This window comes from Protomyctophum bolini (assembly GCF_963924005.1).
Source record: "Protomyctophum bolini genome assembly, chromosome: 16".
Lineage (NCBI taxonomy): Eukaryota > Metazoa > Chordata > Actinopteri > Myctophiformes > Myctophidae > Protomyctophum > Protomyctophum bolini.
This window is the reverse complement of record NC_137877.1, coordinates 9,186,009-9,206,664: the sequence shown is the minus strand read 5'-3', so window position 1 is coordinate 9,206,664 and position 20,656 is coordinate 9,186,009. Positions and strand designations below refer to the sequence as shown.

At 43.9% G+C, this 20,656-nt stretch overlaps 1 protein-coding gene across 2 annotated transcripts in view; it reads left to right on the top strand.

The window, feature by feature from the left end:
• Nucleotides 1-16,022, top strand: part of fgf14 (fibroblast growth factor 14) — a gene marked incomplete at its 5' end in the record, with an annotated part of 129,401 nt that extends 113,379 nt beyond the window's left edge. For both annotated transcript variants that reach the window (XM_080786396.1, XM_080786397.1), the window contains 2 exons: nt 14,183-14,381; nt 15,860-16,022. In XM_080786396.1, the coding sequence (XP_080642522.1) occupies nt 14,183-14,381; nt 15,860-16,011 (351 nt within the window). In that variant the 3' untranslated portion in view covers nt 16,012-16,022. The remainder of the gene's footprint in view (nt 1-14,182; nt 14,382-15,859) is intronic.
• Nucleotides 16,023-20,656: the final 4,634 nt, after the last annotated feature.

Sequence of the window (20,656 nt, the reverse complement as noted above, 5' to 3'; positions counted from 1 at the left end):
ATAAATACATAGCAGATGTACAAGCTCACAACGCGTCTCATCCACGCCCCGCTGTGAGTTTGTGGATCTGCAATTTTAGGCGTGCGACACCGTCTTGCTGCAGAATATAAATAAGGCTTCTATCCCAGAGAACAGCAGGGGAAAGCTGGACAGTGGAAAGTTGCTGTGGCGTTGTTGTTGTTGTACACGTGTGTGCAGACTGCAGAAGCTTTCTTTAATTACAAATTGATAATGATCGTGACGCAGATTTGCGTCGGATAATCAGCAAGCACAGCTGTGGAGTGTGGCTCATTACCAGCAGTCCAGCACGCAGCGCTACAGTGAAAAGTCAACTGATCGACGGACAAAGCTACTCGGACAGCTATTTTATAAAGCTAAAGAGTAAAGGTGGTGCTTCTTGTTTAATGCGTGGGGCTCACTTCTGTTAGTCGCGGGTGCTATTATAGTCTGAGTCTGTCTGTTCTCAACGTGTCTCCTCTGCGGGAAGCACCCTCTGCACCGTCGTACGGTAGCTTCTGTTCACTGACTGTGGGCGCGTTCGGAAATACCACACCGGAGCACACTCTCCTATTAGTTTGCATTGCACAGTGGGCTCAGTGCGCTATTTCCGAACGCGCCCTGTGTCTGCGCTGCGACTCGCGAGAGACCTTTTTTTTTCTTCCTTTCTGATGGTACGTTGAATGCGCCTCGGAAACACAGGATAGGGTGAAATTTACCATGAAAAAACAGTGCAACCACGGATTTTACCGATACAAGCACTCCGCGAACGATCCATCGAGATTTCACCCGTCAATTCTACCGACACACAGTGAATGAACCGATTCACTCGCATCGTGCACGTCATAATCGATGTATCGATACGTATCGATTATTTTCCACATGCCTAACACACACACACACACACACACACACACACACACACACACACACACACACAGGAATGTTATTATTTTATAGTTCACATATTAATAAGTAGTTCCTAACTTTGAAGTGGCTTTGATGTTTGTATGTAAATTAATCACATTTATTTAGGCTACCGTACAAATGCCTAGAATGAAAAGCCACGTCAGTCAATTAATGACTGCTGAGAAAGAAATATCAAAGAGCCGTTACTGAACTTTCTCTGTGGAATATGCAAAATGACAGTAGAGTTCAACTGAAATCTCCCCATACAAATGAGCGCTTCATATCATTATCATCTACAGGCGTCTCTGCCAAGATATCGATAAGAATGCAATGCTCCCCATCTGGTTGTTCTGATAAAGAGAGATTATGCCCACGCGGGAAGCCAGAGCATTCGCCAAGGTGTGACACGGGATCAGCCACATGGGGTAAGCAAAGGAAGTCCTCATGTATCATCTCCAGATCAGATAATAGCCTATGGTAGGACAGTTGCCCCTCACAGCACCCGGCAAACAATTGATCAAAGCCAAAGAGTGACTGTCTATATAGCATTTTACACTGTAGTATATTCTATATTGTCGCTTCACTTTATCTGAAAAAAAGAATTGTTTGGGGCGACTGCTTTTTGGCTCATGGTAGAATGGCGGGCTGATTGGCAGGCCCGCTCTGTGTTTCTTTTCTGGCTGACCGGCTGGATGTCTGAGCATTTCAACTGTAACTGTGGCAGGTTTCCTCTCCGTTGCCTCGGAGAGAGCCGTGGACTTTTGGGGAAGACTCTGCTGTCATTCCTATCGTATCATTATGCAGAATCAGATACACAGTGTTGTGCGCTTTGGCTTTGGCTACTAGTCAAGGAGAGGAGAGAAATATTTTTTAGCTGTATCCCAAATCCGTACTGGATCATTTTTACCCTGTGTTTTACGTTACACAACACAGTATGATGCAGTATGAGTGTGATGCGATTGTTATTACTCGTTAAGAATCTATATAATGATAGCATTGTTATGTTCACTGTCATGATGTTCCAGCATCCAGCGTATTTTCTGTGCTACAAAGTCCTAATATGTGACTAGAACGCGTAACCCTAGATTCAAGAGAAGACGCACCTAATCAAACTGGTGTCACCAGACTACTTAACTCCACCCATAATGACCACCATAACCACCCCCACGTTTTAGCTGTCAACAGTGCAACACTAAATAAATACATTGATTGTGCGCAGATCTGAGTGTGCAGAGCTTTCCTTTATTTTTTTAACACTACACTGACTACAGTATAGTAAAACAGTAATTTTTTTTGGCAACATTCCCTAAAAAGGGATGCATGACCTTGTCTTTCTGTCAAAGGATTAGTAGACCAGGGTTAGGGGTTTTAAACCTGAGCAACTGCCATGCATTTATGAAAAGGATACGTAACTTAATTGAAGCAAGCAATTTGTCACGAGAAACACATGCCAGTTGTTCCCGTAAAACATTTCCACCAGTTGCTTTAATATAATTCAGCCACATCCTTCCACAGGATGCAATAGACGCCTTGAAGAAGTGAATCAAAAGCCTGTTTAAGATGAGCATGACAAATGGCTGCATGGTTCAGGAGAGCAGGATCACATGAGCCTTTATCTGTAGGGTTATCCGTTTTCCACACTGTATTCAAGCTGACAACACTCGTTGCATCACATTAACTACATCTTTATATCATTTTGTTATTCCTCGGGTCTCGGTTATATAGATTGGGTACTCAATACGGCGGTGAGTAGAGCTATCTTTCTTTCATTCTCTTTTCCACACATGCACATGCACACGCACACGCACACGCACACATGGTATTAGTTGGCTTTGCTCACTGAAAAATATCACATATATTGATATTATTTCTTAATTTACTAATTTATTCTGTATACTTTTAGCAATAAAATAGTCTATCAGTGCTTTCCATGTTTGACAAACATTAACATTATTTTCAACTGAAAAATGTGTGACCTCGTCGCTCGACAAAAGTGCCAGTTGCATAGGCATTTTATTATTGACTATGGCGTGGCTCCATAGAGTGAGTCACGGCTAGTTCGGCTAGCCATCTATATACAGTAAGAGTCTGTCTGTGTTTATGTGTGTGTGTGTGTGTGTGTGTGATTGATCCATCAGCGGCCTATTGCACATTGCCTGTAGGCCTAGTAGGCTAAAGTATACCTCCACACATTCTATTTCATTTCTCATAGGCCATACAGTACAGTAGATACAAATGACTTACACATGTGAAATCTGAGATCCACGTGATGAAGCTAAAATTGAACACAACATTTTCCACTAGTACTGATTCCTCAATGTGGTTCACATTGCAGGAATCAACACATCAGTGAAAAGCTACAAAATAAAAAACTGAGAATCTGTTACAGATAATACTTACACTATTATTATGTGTGACAGTTGCAGCCTTGGCCGAGTGTGTCCCTGTGTTTGTCCCTGTGCCGCTCGTCTGTCCCTAGCTCCCCTGTCTCTCTCTCTCCCTGTTTGTGTCTGTCGGTGTGGGCGTGGCTCGCTACTCGGTCTCGGCTCCTGGATCTCTGCCGGCACACACCTGCTCTCGGTTACTTCATTGCCTCCCTGCAGTCGACACACCTGCCATTCATCAAGCTCATCATCGTGCCAGTATATCTACTACCCACTAGCTCTTCATTCACTCATCACCAGATTGTTGTCTCGGCTACCATGGACCACTGCGCTCGTGTTCTGTCTTCCTGCTTGCTTTCTGCCTGCCAGCTCGCTTCCTCACTCCAGCCATCCACGCTCTCGGCCCATTCCAACCCATCAGCGCCACTGGATTCTTCCATTACCACACCGGCTCTCTGCCTGTCAACTCCTCCCATCCTCACCCCCATCTGATTCCCCTTACTTCTGCAATAAAGTCTGTCCTTTCCATCTAACCCTCTGAGTTTGAGTGTAACAAAATAGTTATCTGCTAGACATTATGGTCTAGTATAGCCACAGAATTAGCTAATTCTGTCTCATTAAGGAATTGCATTAAAGGGAAACTTAAAGGGAAACTAACATCATAAAATGTTAATGATGTTTAGAAGATTTAGAACACTTTTCCCCACAGAACCTGTTCATCATGATACAATATAGTCCATCGATGTCCTCACCGTGGTGGACCCTTTGAAATGAGTCTCAGTCTGTTGACCACTAACGGTAGGAAAGTAGGGAAACACGAACGAGCAATAGGGAGAATCACTGACGAGAGTGAATGTACAGTACGAGGAAAACTGTCAGTGCTGCTTCAAGGAATTGGTATATTGCTGTCCTAGAGATTGTATGTAAGTGAGACAGAGAGTCAGAGAGGGAGAGATGGAGATAGAAATAGCTTCCTTCCGGCAGAGGATTCACATTTATTTGTTCTGTGAATGCAGCGTGCCTTGTGTGCTTGACTGCTCGTGTGTGTGTGTGTGTGTGTGTGTGTGTGTGTGTGTGTGTGTGTGTGTGTGCACGTGCGTGCAATTCTGAGATGTTTGTCAGCTTGTTAGAGAAGGCATGACGGTTGAGTGCCTGACACGAGATGACTAGCCAATCTACCACAAATCTGGCTGCCTTGACACCAATATGGCATCAATTTACAGTTCAACACCGGGCAGTAGAAAAGGTACCCCCCCCCCCCCCCCCCCCCCCCACACACACACACACACATGCTGTTTGAAATTGTGCTCAGTTGTTGTGGGTGGTTTATCCGTCGGTGTGGTTTGTTTTTCAAAAATGGAGTTTGGTGGTTTCCTCCCGAATTCAAGTCTCCCCTCAGCCTGTCGCTGTTGCTCATGACATCACATGCACCTTGAAGAAAATATGGTCATTAAAATATTGATTCAATGCTGTGTGTGTGTGTGTGTGTGTGTGTGTGTGTGTGTGTGTGTGTGTGTGTGTGTGTGTGTGTGTGTGTGTGTGTGTGTGTGTGTGTGTGTGTGTGTGTGTGTGTGTGTGTACTGTGCGTGTGGTTATAAGAGAAGAGATGATTGTTAATGAGCAATAATATTGGTCGCCACTTTATTGTGGTTTGAGACTAAACAACTACATGGATGCAGGGATGAGTGATTTGTACCTTTTGGGGTGGAAAACTTGACATTTTCTAAGTGCTGTGCGTGTGCGTGTGTGTGTGTGTGTGTGTGTGTGTATAGCTGAGGCAGGGGAGTTGTACTGTGCGTGCGTGCGTGCGTGCGTGCGTGCGTGCGTGCGTGTATGAGAGAGAGAGAGAGAGAGAGAGAGTATTGCTGAGCCATGGGAGTTGCACTTGGCTAGTGTTAAAAAAAATCTAAACACAACCTAAAGGTCACCATCTTTAGGGAAACTTTATCGAAAGCTTAAGTGCTTCTCATGGCCAAACACTTTAAAAGTGTCACTGGCTTTCTGTCACCCACCTTTCAAAAATATAGGAATAGGAAATAATGAATTGCACAAAGAGAGGGAGGACATTATTTTTTTTTTTTACTACTTCAGTCTACTTTATTGAATAATGCAAAACGTAGCGGTAACGTTCGGGTAAATTGTATGTATTTCATCACCCTGCAAACTTTGCAGTCTAGAGTCAGACTACAGTCCCAAACCTTTCCATGTCAAGGAGACACAAGAGACCCACACGTTTACTCATTAATATGCTTTTGTTAGTGTTTGGCATTGGACAAAGCAGTGAGGCATGTACTCCTTCATCTCTGCAAACAAAACAAAGCTTCACCATCTACACGTGAATTCACTTCAAAGGGACTCCCAAGGTTTCCTAAAAAAAATTGTGGCGGGCATCATTATGGTGCTTGCCATCATTATAGACCTCATTTGTTCATCAATGGAGAGCTATTTGCACTTCAAATAGAAAAATGATATCTCTCTCTCTCTCTCTCTCTCTCTCTCTCTCTCTCTCTCTCTCTCTCTTCCAGTATGCAGTTGAGCTTATCTTTTAATATCCTGTTCCGGTGTATGAGCATTATTAGGGATTTTAGTTTTAGTTTTCTCTTACAAAAATAATACCCGGCATGCACTTAATGTATTTAAATGAATATGCATTCTTTGCATTCTTTACTTCAGGTATTGTCAGGTCACTATTCAAGACACTCATTAGACATGCTATAATCACTCACATCAATAATAATCCATGAAACATTTGATTAGGAATTCTCTGTGAGGGGGTTGGCATAATACTTCACTGTGTTCAGATTCAGAAGATTCTGTTATTGTACAGTATGTTTATTGACTTATTTAGCCTGATAAAGGCTATTTTTCACATTCTGCCTTTTATAGTGCCATCAGGAGGCTGACTTATGTAAAACATATTCCTTCAAATATTTCACGCAAATTGGTACACATGATCTCTATAGTCATGTGATCAACACAGATCTGTTAGATTTTTCATAATCCATCCACTTTGGCTACGATTGACATCTAACGTTTTTACATCTAACGTTTAGAACGAAATGCCTCAAATCATGAACACAGCGTCCAATTGCTGTGGAACCTTTTTGCTAAAAAAACAACAACGAAAAACATTACTCCTACACATTTTGTCCTGAAGTAAATGAGCTAAACAGAGAGAAGACTGCTTTCCTCTCTCCCTATAGAGCCCATAAACAGACATAAAGACTAAAACACTAACATGTAGCAGGTAACCCCCAACCATTTGTTTGGTCACTGACTATTCTGAGATTCCTAGCCTCTGTGTCATGACATGTTTGCCCAGCTGAGAGACAATGTAATGTCACTCATGTATACTTATAAACAGTTATTTAAGCTAGCCTATATTAATGTGAATTGTGATTCCAGATACCACAGTCCAAACATCACAAACGTTCCTGACCTGGTGCACACTGGTGCTCCGAGCCGAGGAGTGCTATTTCTAGTTTACCTCATTCTTTTTCCTATTGTCCATTATGGTCTGACAACCACAGAGAAAAAGCCCCGGGCTTTGAGACACCTCAAATGCTTGTTTCTACCCGTCAGTGACCATCCAGTTTTCTCCACAAAAATAATGCATTTTTCGCAGGTCGACGACACTCTCACACACACACACACACACACACACACACACACACACACACACACACACACACACACACACACACACACACACACCAGATATCAATTCCCACTATCTGCAATGTCAACCTCTGTCTCTGCAAGCATTCCATCCAGTGGGCTACACTGGCCGCTCTCTTCATTTACCCCGCCTGTCTCCAGTCCTCCTTTTGATTTGGTAATCAGACAGCTCTGCCGAAGCCACAAGCACAAAACCAGACCCCCCTCCTCTTCCTTCCTCCTCCCCAGCCCCCCGTTGTCTGCACACTGTTGACGTGACTCTTATACATATGAGAGCAGCTTAGCGTTGTGAATGCAGCTCAGCTTTCTAGAGGTTGACCTTTTTGCATGGATTAATAGGCTTTATGCCGGCAGCATTAATAAACAATTTCTCCGTTTCCACATTGTGGTACTAGCGAGCGTCACTCTGCATGTTAATGTGGAGCGCCCCTCCCTGTCTCAGTGGCTTCTCACCTAGTTTTAGGTGGCCCGTCCAAGTCATTTTATTTAAAATCTCATTTTGGATTGGCTCTCACAATCTCTCTTTTTTTTCTTTCTCTTTTTTCGACAGCTTTTATTTAAGACGTCCACTTTCCCCACTCACTGTTCATTTGCATCGTTTATCCCTTGAAAACCTTTTCGTCTCTCTCTCTCTTTCCTATCCCTCTTTTTCTCTCTGCCGATCTCATCTCTGCCCGCTTTTGTCTTCTAATTAGTACTTTGTCAAACATCTGTGTCATCTTTAGTCTCTCTTGTTGTGCATTTCCTTCTGCGGATCAACCCCCTCCCCCCTCCCCCCTCTCTCTCTCACTCTCTCTCTGACATTCTCTCTTTCTCTATCCCTCCTCCCCTCTATCCCTCTGTGTACCTGCCTCTTTATTGTGGTAAGTGGACTGATTATGTGAGCCTGCGCAATTTCTGGCCCTCTCTCCGTTTGTGGCCAAGGTCAATTATGGCCTTCTCCATTCAGGGTATGGCCAATCAGTGGCCCGGGGGGCAGAGCACCTTGCAGGGGATTGACACGAAAAAATATCAACTAATTTGGTGCCTCAAAAATGATTTGATTTGCCGTGCGGTGGGAAGGTGTGCCACCACCACGCGCTCTCTTCGCTTTCTCCTTCTCAATGTCAACCATTTTTCTAGCTTGGGAGTTTGAAGTAGGTCGGGGGAGTGGCTTATTGTCGGGATCAGCCGGTAACACGCGTGTTACAATGTGCTATAGACCCCTGGGAGATGGATCGCTGAGGTGGAGGGTGAGCTAGACCCCTGGGAGATGGATCGCTGAGGTGGAGGGTGAACATGTGGTCCAAAGGAGAGAGATCTATAGAGGGTATGCACGTGACATCATCATCAAACCAAGAAGTTATGCAGGAGTAGCCTACTGAGTAGCAAAAAACTACTTTCTGGCCTCGACAGCCCATACATCCACACAGAAAGTCATATCTGATTGCATTAAACAATGTTAAACAATGTTAAACTCACTTTGCATGTTGCTTTGCCACTCGATTTGCCACTCGATGTGCCATTCACTTTAAGCATGCGCATACCCTCTATACCGACTGAGATACCCGTACACAGAGTTTGACATTCTATGAACGGCACTCTGAAAATCACATAAAAAAAACCCCTGCTTGTAGATGGACATAGATGTTTGTGTGGACCATGTGGTAGTGTAATTTATAGCAGTGTTATATTACTGTAACATAGAGAATGACACAGGAGTGGATTTTCACTCGTGTCCCATTAAGGTATATTTTTCTTATTACTTATTAGCCAGGAATCGTTTTAATGTGCTGCCTTGCTCATTTTTTTGGATGGGAATGGCAGGACATTTAACAGTGTAAGTAAATAGAAAATGACGGACAAACACGGGGTAGTGTACAGTTTAGTGTCAACTGTCAATGTCAGGTACGTTTATGTTCTGTGATTTCTTAGGCTCATCAGGGGCCCTTTGGGGAAGCAGGAAGGTTGTGATCAGTAGCTTCTGTGCCATAGCTTGCCACAGAAATGATTTGGCTAGTTACAGCAGGCAACCGCCGTCAATGCAGCTCACCCGATGAGAAAGAAGTGGAATTAATTACTTAATTGAACCAACATAGGCAACCATGAAGGCTATAAAACTGTGTTTAAACGTTCTAATTGGCTCAGGGACAGAGATTGGCTGGGCTCTAAGGAGAGCGTGTTTCAGTTAGACACTTCAGTTTAGGATTAACCATTTACCATTTAATGCTTGGCGGTGTGACTACCTGTGCAAGCACGACAAAGACTCTGAGATCCCAACACCCCCCCCCCCCCCCACCCCCAGAAGCAGAGCATAAGATACAGTTATGTGCTCAACATACAACCTTCAAGGCATAAATTAATACCGATACAATCCACAGAACATACAATTCACAGAAACAAACATTTAAATATTGAGCCCTTTAAAGCTGTGTATACGTTCAAGATACACAGATATAACATTGACATCGTACAGTATATGGATATTTTGCTAAACGGATATTTTCGTCCTAAAATGACTGCAGTAGCAGGTTTTATATTTACACTTATGAGGTGCCAATCATATTTTTTTAATGAAGGAATAAGTACCCCAATTTAAAAGCCACCTAAATTGAAAGTGGAAGTGGAACATGTTTTCTTTCATTGTCTGTCAGCATGTCACACTATGCGTAAATCTCCAAATCCCGACTCTCGACCTTTCTCTCCATATCATTTAAAAATGATAAGACACTTTACCATTGCTCTGGCGACTTGGCAAGTCCTGCACAGAAAATAATAGCAGATTCAGACCTATAAGTGTCGCGTCCACAACCAGTTGTGAGCTTGTAGATAGTGGCTGTATTTTCCAGGTGTATAATAAATGTCACGTTATAATGTAGGCTAATAAAAGTTCACGCGTGCACATTGTCGGCATGCAGGCACAGTGACAACGCGGAATGCATTCAAGGGTGTGCCCTTTATTACCTAAGCAAGAGAGAGATGTGCCATATATGCGCACGGCGACCCACTGTATACTTTCTTCTCGCCAACCACGCTATTCGATGCGATATTGCATGACCATGACCATGACCATGAAATGGAGAGCAAAATACAGCACGAGAATATAGTTTCACATGCGGAATGATGCGGCTATGCACACACCACGCATATAGGCTTTGGTGTAGCAATATGGCATTTGGCTTGGGTCCTTATTGGTAGGTTAATATCCACAGTTTATCTGTAGCGTCCGCAATTAACCTATTCATCCTGTTCAAGCTTCACACCAATACTGATAATGAAATCACCAGTCCGCACTGGACTAGTAGGCTGATATATTTATTATTGGATGCAGCAGAGCAGAGCCTTTGCTCGCTGCAGTTGATGCAACATAATGATTTTTAAAGTTGTTAACATTAACAGTGATATATAAACATCAACAATCGGATTGATATCCGTGTAGTTTCCAGGAGTACCTCAAGTTGCCAGGTATTTCTGTACTATATTTTGATGAGAAATATTTCGTATGGAATATATTATATTGGGTAAAATATAAACAGGTTTAGTGATGGTGTGACAAAAGTTGGGTTTAGTGGTCATGGGTTAAATGGTAGAGAAGGAGGCTGGGGAGGTGGAGGGAGTTTTAAAAAGTCGACAGCAGGAACAGCATGTGATAAAGCTGAACATAAGTGTGAACAGTGATCTGCTTATAAAGACCACCTAAGTGAGCGATTTAGATTCAAGGCGTATGTGTGAGCTTGATAGCAAATGGGAATGAAGGAGCTGAGTGAGTTGAACGCTGAATGAATGGGGGGGGGGGGGGGGGGGGTTCCAAGGGAGAGTGAGGTCAACAGTGTACCTATTCCCAAACTTTTTCGGCCCAGGTACCCCTTGGGGGGGAAGATTTTTTTCCAGGTACCCCCTCATCCTCGCAACATCGATAAGCATATTTGCAACCTTACATTTAGATGCCATTGGAACTATTTGTATTGAAACTTTTCAATCAAAGTCACAACACATTTTCACAACATTTATTTAAGATGCTATCTTAGAATTGACGTAGACCTATTCGACAGTGCAGAAACCTAATTGCCTTCCTTGATGCATCAATTAGGCGTCAACGACCATCAGCTGGTCACAGTCACAGACAGCCTCTGCAGCGCTCTAACTGAAAGTACGACTGCATGGAGTCTGTTTCATTTTTATCCAAAGGCCCTTGAAATATGGAATATGATTAATGATTACTGTGATTATGGTAAGCTCTGATATCACACATACCATAATTAACTGGCAAAATTAATAAATATCTATATATATATATATATATTTCGTGGACCCCCTGGCTATGCGTCGCGACCCCACTTTGGGAACCACTGGTTTACACCGGTTCCTAGCTGCCTTCCGTACCTACAGTATACCGGAACTATCTCTACGCTGGATTTTAATGCAGTTTTAGGCGTCATATTGGGAGAACATAAAGGTTGTTTGCTTCGATGCAGGTCAGCAAAGACATCTGTTCTAGTTTGTGTCGTTGGCTGGGGATCACCCCAGTGCATTGCAAGCCTGAAAACTCTCTCTGCCCCAGCTATTATGGTAGCAGTATCATTCTCATGCAGTGCAACGTTGTGTTTTGTGGGAACACCAGCTCCTTTCGGGAGACATCTCTCATCTCGCCTGCCTCTCTCTCCCACCCTCACGAGATAAGCCTTCTCTTATATAACTGGCTGGGTATCTGTTAAGTAGGAGCTGCATGATACAGTACGTGTAATAGCCTGTTCCTTCACTCTGTCTGTCCTGGCAAATGGACGACAAGCCTTCCATTCTGACAACCTGGACATGATAAGCAGCTCTTTGATGAACTGCTGTTTGCTGCTGACACACGATAAATCCTAATGTACCTCGCAAAATGAATCATGATGGGGGTATAGAGCCCAGCATGGTCCAGGGGGAATGCTTGTTTATTTCATATTAAACATGCTGAAGCTTTAATCATTTAAGCATGCTTTCATAGTGCTTGCCTATACGATGTCTCTGCCTATGGATTATTGTGCTCAGCCTCTATCTGTTATGTTTCCAAGATTAATAGTCCCGGTCCTAATTCGTACATTACAGCATTCTACTGCAGTAGACCAGTGTGTGGTGGGGGGGGGGGGGGGAAGCTTGGAATTAAATATTGACTGTTCAAGGCTTGATATACGTTGTTGTGCGTGGTGTGTCACACCGAAAGTAGCCGATCTGCAAGCTCCTGTCGCACCGTGATGCGTTGTGAGACATTTGAGGGTTTCAGATCATTCATGTTAAATATGCCATATGACGTCACGAGAGGATGCCATATATGATGTCACGAGGGGACACACGCAAAAGCAAACATAAAAAGTCCATATAGACTTGGCCGCCACATGACGACGCACGCACGCACGCACGCACGCACGCACGCACGCACAGTACGGTTCCTGTGCAATCATGTAAGTATAGTCACTGCCTTTCGTTGCACACCCATCAGCGGCTGCATTGACACTTGACAGTATTGACTACTCGTCGATGTAATACTCTGCAGCAAGTCTCGCCGTGCCTTTTCATACACGGCCATCACAAAATGGAGTTGTGCTCACATGCTGAATGAGTGCCTCCCACTCAGGAGTGGTTGGAGTCTTCAATCAAGGATAAAGAGGAGCTCTCAGAAATGCAGCTGCTAGCTGCTCTGCTCAACACAATCATTACGGTCATCCAGAGTGTCTCTTAGTTCCTTTCTGCTTGGCACTGCTGTGCAATAGCCGCTACTGGCTCGTGGTTAAACCCTGACAGGAGTAATTTAACACAGGGCTAATAACGGCTATTATGTTGTGGTGTGTTGTGTGTTTCGAAGTGAGTGTTTAGTCCATAAATATCCCCAGGCGCTGTTAGATTTAGTTGCATCGCCTCAAGGAGTCCACCACATTACACGAACCCACATCAAGATCGAATATGTAAGAGAATATATTAGTCGGCTATATTATATTAGTATTAGTATAATGAGAGTGAAATTGTAGCAGGTTTAAATACCACAAGCATTTAACGCACCATAACAAATTACCCATAAAATAAATAGGCAATGTTTTTGACTCCCTACCTTGGCTTTTACTCGTGCTCATTGACCATTAGATTAACAATGAAGTAATTAAGGTAATCAGTAAGGGACATACTCTTTGAGGACATACAGTACGTATGGAATAATGATGGCGAAGTGTTCAGCTTTAACAGATTTCCAGTGTGATGAGCGTGCCTTGATTAATACACCCCCAATGAATGCCTTTATTTTTAGCCAAGCAGGGCACACAACGTGGAACACGTTTTATTACCCTCTTGGTCGGAGACAAATGGGAAACAGTGAGAGAGAGACGTGGTGCTTCAGCGTTCATTTGCCTTTGAAAAATTGAGGGGAAAAAGAAGGGGAAGTTGCCTCAATTAATTGTCTCTTTCTCTTTACTGGCTGAGTTCCCATAACAGATTGCATGGACAAAGTCACTGCATTCATTATATCATTATTCACATCGTCTATGTATAATAAGGCAGTCGCAGTCAAATGGTCGCTGCATGGAGGTAGTTTGCCGACATACTGCAAGGAATTATGAATTTGTCTGGCATTTTGTCAATCGAGTATCACCTCTCCAAGGTCCGTGAAAACATTTGATGACCATAAAAGAGGATTTTCATATAGCTCAGGTCATCCATCTAACAAGAATGTCTTGTTGGCCTTCAGGGAAAAAGCACATTCTTATACAGTATTGAGACACTGAGGTCACAGCTGAACAGTATTCATCCGCTGGGAACACAAGCTAATTGACCCAACCAGTACTCTTACAGCTCATGTCGAGGTTAAGGCCAAGGAGAGACTGAGCATTGCATTTCATAAGAGCAGCCTATTATGCCGCATTTGAATGAGGCATGATTACAGACGGTATAAGACCGTCTACTGCAGATATACCTCGGGGCAATTAAGCATGTGTCCTTTTTCAAAGACAGGTGGAGTTATGGAGTCCAGTTTACCTTAGCGATCCATGTTTCCATGCATGGCACCTCATTAATCACTGCAAGCAAACCAAGCATGAAAGTTATGGGGCATTTGTCTCTGCGACCTCCACATCACGTAATCTAAGACAAACTATCTCTTTGTTTGCGTATACCGTTGTTTTTGTAGTGAATTCGTCTCGTCTGTGTGATCACTGAGGCCCGCGTTCTTATATATATTTCTCCTTTCTCGTGTCTTTGTGTCTTTACAGGAACTCTTTACGGCGGAATGCAAGTTCAAAGAGTCGGTGTTTGAGAACTACTATGTGATCTACTCGTCCATGTTATACAGACAGCAGGAGTCGGGGAGAGCCTGGTTCCTGGGGCTCAACAAAGATGGCCAAGCCATGAAGGGGAACCGTGTGAAGAAAACAAAACCAGCTGCTCACTTCCTGCCCAAGCCATTAGAAGGTAAACAGCAGGCAGGATTCTGTACACTAGTATTGTGATGCCAATGTGTGTTGGCCCTGTGGCTTTTCGGAAGGGACCAGCGAGCCATAGATGAGCTTTCCACATTGACTTCTAATCAAAGAAATCTCAATCTAACGATACAGCACTGTAGCTGTGTGTGTGTGTGTGTGTGTGTGTGTGTGTGTGTGTGTGTGTGTGTGTGTGTGTGTGTGTGTGTGTGTGTGTGTGTGTGTGTGTGTGTGTGTGTGTGTGTGTGTGTGTGTGTGTGTGTGTGTGTGTGTGTGTGTGTGTGTGTGTGTGTGTGTGTGTGTGTGTGTGTGTGTGTGTGTGTGTGTGTGTGTGTGGGGCGGCGGTGGCTCAGGGGTAGAGTGCCTGGATGGGAACCGCAAGGTTGCCAGTTCAAACCCGGGCTCCCCCAGAGTTACTGTCGAAGTGTCCTTGAGCAAGACACTGAACCCCTAATTGCTCCCGATGTGCTAGTTGGTGCCTTGCATGGTTTCCGCTGCCATCGGTGTATGAATGGGTGAATGTAATGCACAATCTATGTAAAGCGCCTTGGATAAAGGCGCTATATAAATGCACCATTTACCATTTACCATTTGTGTGTGCGTGTGTGTAAACAGAACATGTTTGAGGTTGGGATACCAATTTCATCCAATCGGGGTGAGAGCACAAACGCAACGATAAATAAATAATCACTTACACCACCTTTTTAGGTGGAATTTCGTATCCATTTTGAACACTGAGAATTGTACTGTGTGCCTCCTGGGAGCTGAGAAAGTCTCCTTCAGTGTCATCATGATGAAATGTTGATACTTCACAATGCATTAGTGTTAGTAAATGTCACGTCACTCTCCCTCACTTCCCATGTCGGATTCCAGTCCATTATTTAAACATGGAGTCATGCTGAAGCGTGCTGTAGCCATGGCACAGATTATGAAGTGCTAGATAATGAGGCTGTCTTTGGCTGTATGCCCCCCAAAGACTTGGTTGTATTTACATTGAAGAAAGAGGCAGGAAAACAAGCTAGTATGCTGCGGCAACCCGTGCGTGGGCTACACTGTATTATTTATATATATATATATATATAAAGTAGCCTTGCCGAGCCATGAGGCCCATAGGGGCAGGAGCCTATCTCCTGTTTCTGTAGCTTGAGGCAGCTTGGTGTACAAGTACACCCCCTGGACATGACGCTAGGAACTTACCCCCAATCCAACCCTTGATGCTGAGTGTCAAGCAGGGAGGCACTGGGTCCCATTTTTACAGTCTTTGGTATGACCCGACCGGGGATTGAACGAACCCCAACCTCCCAATATATATATATATATATATATATATATATAGTATTTTTTAAATATTATACGGTTTAGGCAGATAATTGGTGCTTGGTTTACCTTACCTATGATTGTAAATTGTCAAAAGTTGTGTTATGTTTTATGTCGCTTTACTGACAGTGTGTGAACAACTCTCTCTTCCAGTTGCCATGTACAGAGAGCCATCGTTGCACGACGTGGGAGAGCAGCCCAAAGCAGCAGCCGTGGTGCCCCCCGCCAGTAAAAGCACAACTGAGCCAGCAATGAACGGAGGCAAGCCGGTCAGCAAGCCAGACCCAATAAAGCCCCCCACATAGCCACACCTCCCCTGTGTGCCGGGCGTCGGGTGTGCAGAGGGGCCGGGGAGGAGAAGGGAGGATGAGGAGAGGCCAGGGTGAGGGGGAGATATATAGGACGAGGATGGGGGAAACGTGATGGAGTCAGGGCTCCCCCAACCACCACACCCCACCCACCCACAAGACTTCCAAACCCCTCTTTCTTCTATGGAACCAAGCGAACCTTCCATACTTTGCCCTCCTCGATGTCCTCCTCCCTCTTTCCAGCTATTTCATCGTGTGCAGATGGATTTCTGAGGGAACCCGACCCCCCCCCCCCCATCCACACACACACACACACACACACACACACACACACACACACACACACACACACACACACACCAGCCCGTGCTCCTATACCTAACCACCCTCCACCCCGCCAGAGTGTCTCCAGCACACAGGGGGTGGCTGGGGGGGCAGCAGAGAAAGAACTCTGATATTGGGAATGCCTGGCCCGACATGGAATGCCTTTAGAATCTTCTCTGTAAAACTGTGAGAATCCATGAGAACGATGTGTTTTCACAAAGCCACAACGTGGCACCTTTTGCTTGCTGATGGTTTCATCCGAGAACACCTTCCAATAAACCCACCCCACCCAGTCCCACCGCCCTCATGACGCCCCTCTTTGCAGCAGAGTCTGTGTAATTTCAGATCTATTTTCTATATACCACAGTGCACCAGCTATGTTCTGGGGTAGAGACTGTACAGATAGAGTAAATAACTTGGACTGTCATTATCTATTTTTTACCAAGTATGATCCCGTCTCTTTCTCTTTCTAATCTCTAGTCTAGTCACACACTTTCCTCTTTGTCGAGTCACTTAGACGAGACAAGAAAAAAAAACTAAAAAAAAAAACTAAAATAAATACATTTTGTGGGGGGGGGGGGGGGGGGGGGTACATGTAAAGGATCCTGAAATTGTTCTTGCCCACTGTAAATACACACACGCACACATGGTACAGTACATGCGCGCACGCACGCACACGCGCACACACACACACACACACACACACGCACGCGCGCACACACACACACACACACACACACACACACACACACACACACACACACACACACACACACACAGTAAAGACATACACTTCTTACACTGTGTGTGGGGAGGGGAAAATCTGAGTCTAAGATGAGTCTACCAAAGGTTTTTTTATGGCTACATAAAAAGACATTGGATGCTGGCAGATAGCTCCTGCAATCATAGTTGATGAAGTGCTAATTACCCCCACTGCAATCAGTGTGAGGGACCCTCCACTCACGCACACGCAAACGCACGCACGCACCCACCCACAAACACACACACACACACACACACACACACACACACACACACACACGCATGTGTGCGTGTGTGGGAGAGCGCTGTAGGGAGTGGTGTATACATATCACTGTCTTAGATCCCACCAGCGGTTCAGATCCGCCTCCTCTGGTAAATAGCAAGCTGAAATCTATTTTTCTTGAATCTTATTTCGGAGCACATAATGGGCTCTAGGAATATCTCTAGGCCTTGTGGGCCTCGTTCAGCTGTCCTTCACTCGTGGACTTCTCTGAACTAGGAAGCGAGGCTTTTGGCTTTGACTCAGATGGTCTAGATAACTGCAGTACCGGCAGCCATTTTGTGGCCGCATCTACACAGCAAAATTCCCAGTGTTAATTTAACTCTGAGTGTATACAAATGTAACTTACATGGTTAGATTCGTACACTCCCAGAGTTACAAATGGGTTAGGGTCCAAATGGAGTTATACATGTTTAAATTAATACTGAGGATCTTGTGTACTTCAATGCAGACTGCAGAGATCCAATGGCCGAATACAAGTATAGGCGCCATTTACACTGGCTGCATCCCCATTTTGTTCAGCAAACTAAAGCATGGGCAAGGTTAGTATTGTGTTCTCTCTTCTTGCAGCAGTTATACAAGAGATGGCTTATATTGTAACATTTTCACTGTATAAAACTTAGGGGAAATGACTATTAAAAAAAAGTAACTTTTTAACTGACTAGATATTATGAGAGGATTTGTTTCCTAGCTCAGCATGCAGAGTCCGGCATCAGTCATCTTGGCCTCTCATGTGCCTGCAGTCTGGACCTTGATTCCTCCCCGGCATGCAAGAACACGTCCCCAGTCCAGTCCCCACTGGGCCCCAAGAACACGTCCCCAGTCCAGTCCCCACTGGGCCCCAAGGTGCCTCACTCACTCCACACATCTCCTATAGACGACACGTAGCATTATCCAGTCAACAAAACAGTCACCGTATACATGTGCAATCGTGCATGCTATTCCCTCTAACAAATTATGCGAACCGTGCCCTGCAGGATTGTGTTTTCAATGACTTCACTATCCTCCCTTAATTGGCTTGAGTGGAAGTGGTGTTCGCCCGCTTCATGCAGCCAGTCGTTTACATTATGTAGCCAGCTAGCCCCGCTAATGGTAGCGAGCATAATGTGCACGTCGCTGTCAGGTACTTCAGAACCTTTTACATCCACCGCAGCTTGCCAACTTGGATGCCGTGTTATTGTTGATGTGCAACTTAGCCACCGGCTGCTTGGCGCGTGCGCACACTATGTTCCCTCGGGTGTATACCTCACCAGGTTGTTATCAAGGGATGTAAAAAAAAAAAAAGAAAAAAAAACATTGTGGGTTACATACAATGATAGAGGGAATGACATTCTCACTCACCATGCACAGCAATCCACTCGTACTGAAATAACCAAAGTATTTTTTTTGCATTCCCGGAAGACACTGGTTATCAACGAAAAGTATAACTGATCCACTTTCTGATTTGATTCACCCAAGCTTTCACTGTGATAGTATCTGTTCTACAACAAAAAAGGGAATAAGCTACTTTTTCTAGTGATGATGTCACTTTTGAGAGGCTAGAGAGACCTTGAACCATCCACGTGCATGTATTGATATTGTTACAAGGGGCAAAGTGTGGGGAAAGTATACTTTACTGATGTATGTATATTCATTAACCACTTAAAAAGACTGTAAAAGACTGTACTCGGATTGCTTTTTCCCCCGTCTACCCCAAATCTCTTCGCCACAAAAAAGCCGATCTACAAGTTCGTAGATCTGCTACTTTTGGGATGTTCCTCCCATAGGCATGCTGAGGTTAAAGTGGTTATCGAGTTGTGTATAGTTTGGTTTTGAAAGCTGAGTGGGCATGTTGTATAGGCTGTGGCACACTCATTCTAGTTCTATTGGATTCTATCAACAGATTTATATAACATTTGTCTTGTTTTATCGATTTTTGGTAGATAAGATTTTAGAATATAAGCAAACAGACATGGGATGCTACTGTTTTTGCGACTATTAAGCAATTGATTTGGTTAACGTACAAAAACTAAATTTGATTTTATTGGGTTTATTTATTTATGAGTGGCCATTTCTTATTGCAGGATGTTGAAGCACATTAAGTTACACTTTAAATACTTGTATGTACAAAAGCTGTTAATGCTGTAATGACAATGCTGTGCTGTGCTATACACACAGTAGGCGGAGCACCACTAGTCGTGTTTTGAGGCCGGTGTCAGTCCCTCCCTCCTTACAAGCAGTCATTTTCAACACATTAACGAACTCTACATGCTGGGCTCGCTACACTCCGGTCCTGCGGTCCAGTTGCCTGTGGCTCCTCCAAGGCCAACCTTATTTTTGTAAATGACAGGTGTGTAAATCTCTGGTTTTGATCTCCGTAGCCACCTGTTTAGTTTGTCAGTCCGTTCTTGTCATTTCTCTCGTATACGGGTCGTGCGTGATGTCGTCTTCTGATCCTGGCAGTCGTCTATTTTGTTTACCAAACCCTCTCACTCTTCAGATTTGTTGAAAGGAGAACTGTTAATAGATTTATAGCTCCTTTCGTTACCTGTACTTCTGTTTTCAACCTCTTATTTGGTATGTTGTCCCATCTGTTGCATGGGGGAGAGGATGGCATTGATGAACTGCATGTAGTAGGCTATGTCTATCAAGAACTGTTGGTATGTACCGCTAATTTTACATACATATATGCAACGAGTTTGTCTGCACTGTACAGTTTGTGTTTGTTGTATACACATATACAACATATTGAATAAAAATATTTATATAAAGGTGTGCTGTAATGTCAGTAACATACTCAATGCAATATAGTGTGCAGTATATTATTGCACATGCCATTTTGATGGGACAGATAAACATGGAGGGGTTGGCTATACTAAAAAGCATGAAAAAAAAAAAGGCCAAAGTAGAATTACATTTTCTTTGTGAATTCGGTCCTCTGTTCAAGTGGTGATGGAGCACTTGTGTCATTGCAGCTCTTATCGACTCTACAAATGGAACCAAATGGACCCGCAAGGGTCCATTCGCTGGTTCCATTCGTACTCTCAGAGTAAAATTAACACATACGATTTGACTGTGTACCACCTTTTTTTAAAGTGACATGGACGTCCAGCATGACACAACTGAACTACGTATGTCCTTTTGTTTTATTTTTTTCTACCACATACAATTTAACCTTATCACTAGTTTGACTTGAGTGGGAAATGCCCTGATGTATACTACCAACGGTACACAGCATGGGTTTCCATGCAGATTGTTGTGGACGGGCTGTTTTATAGAGGTGGAGAAGAATATAGG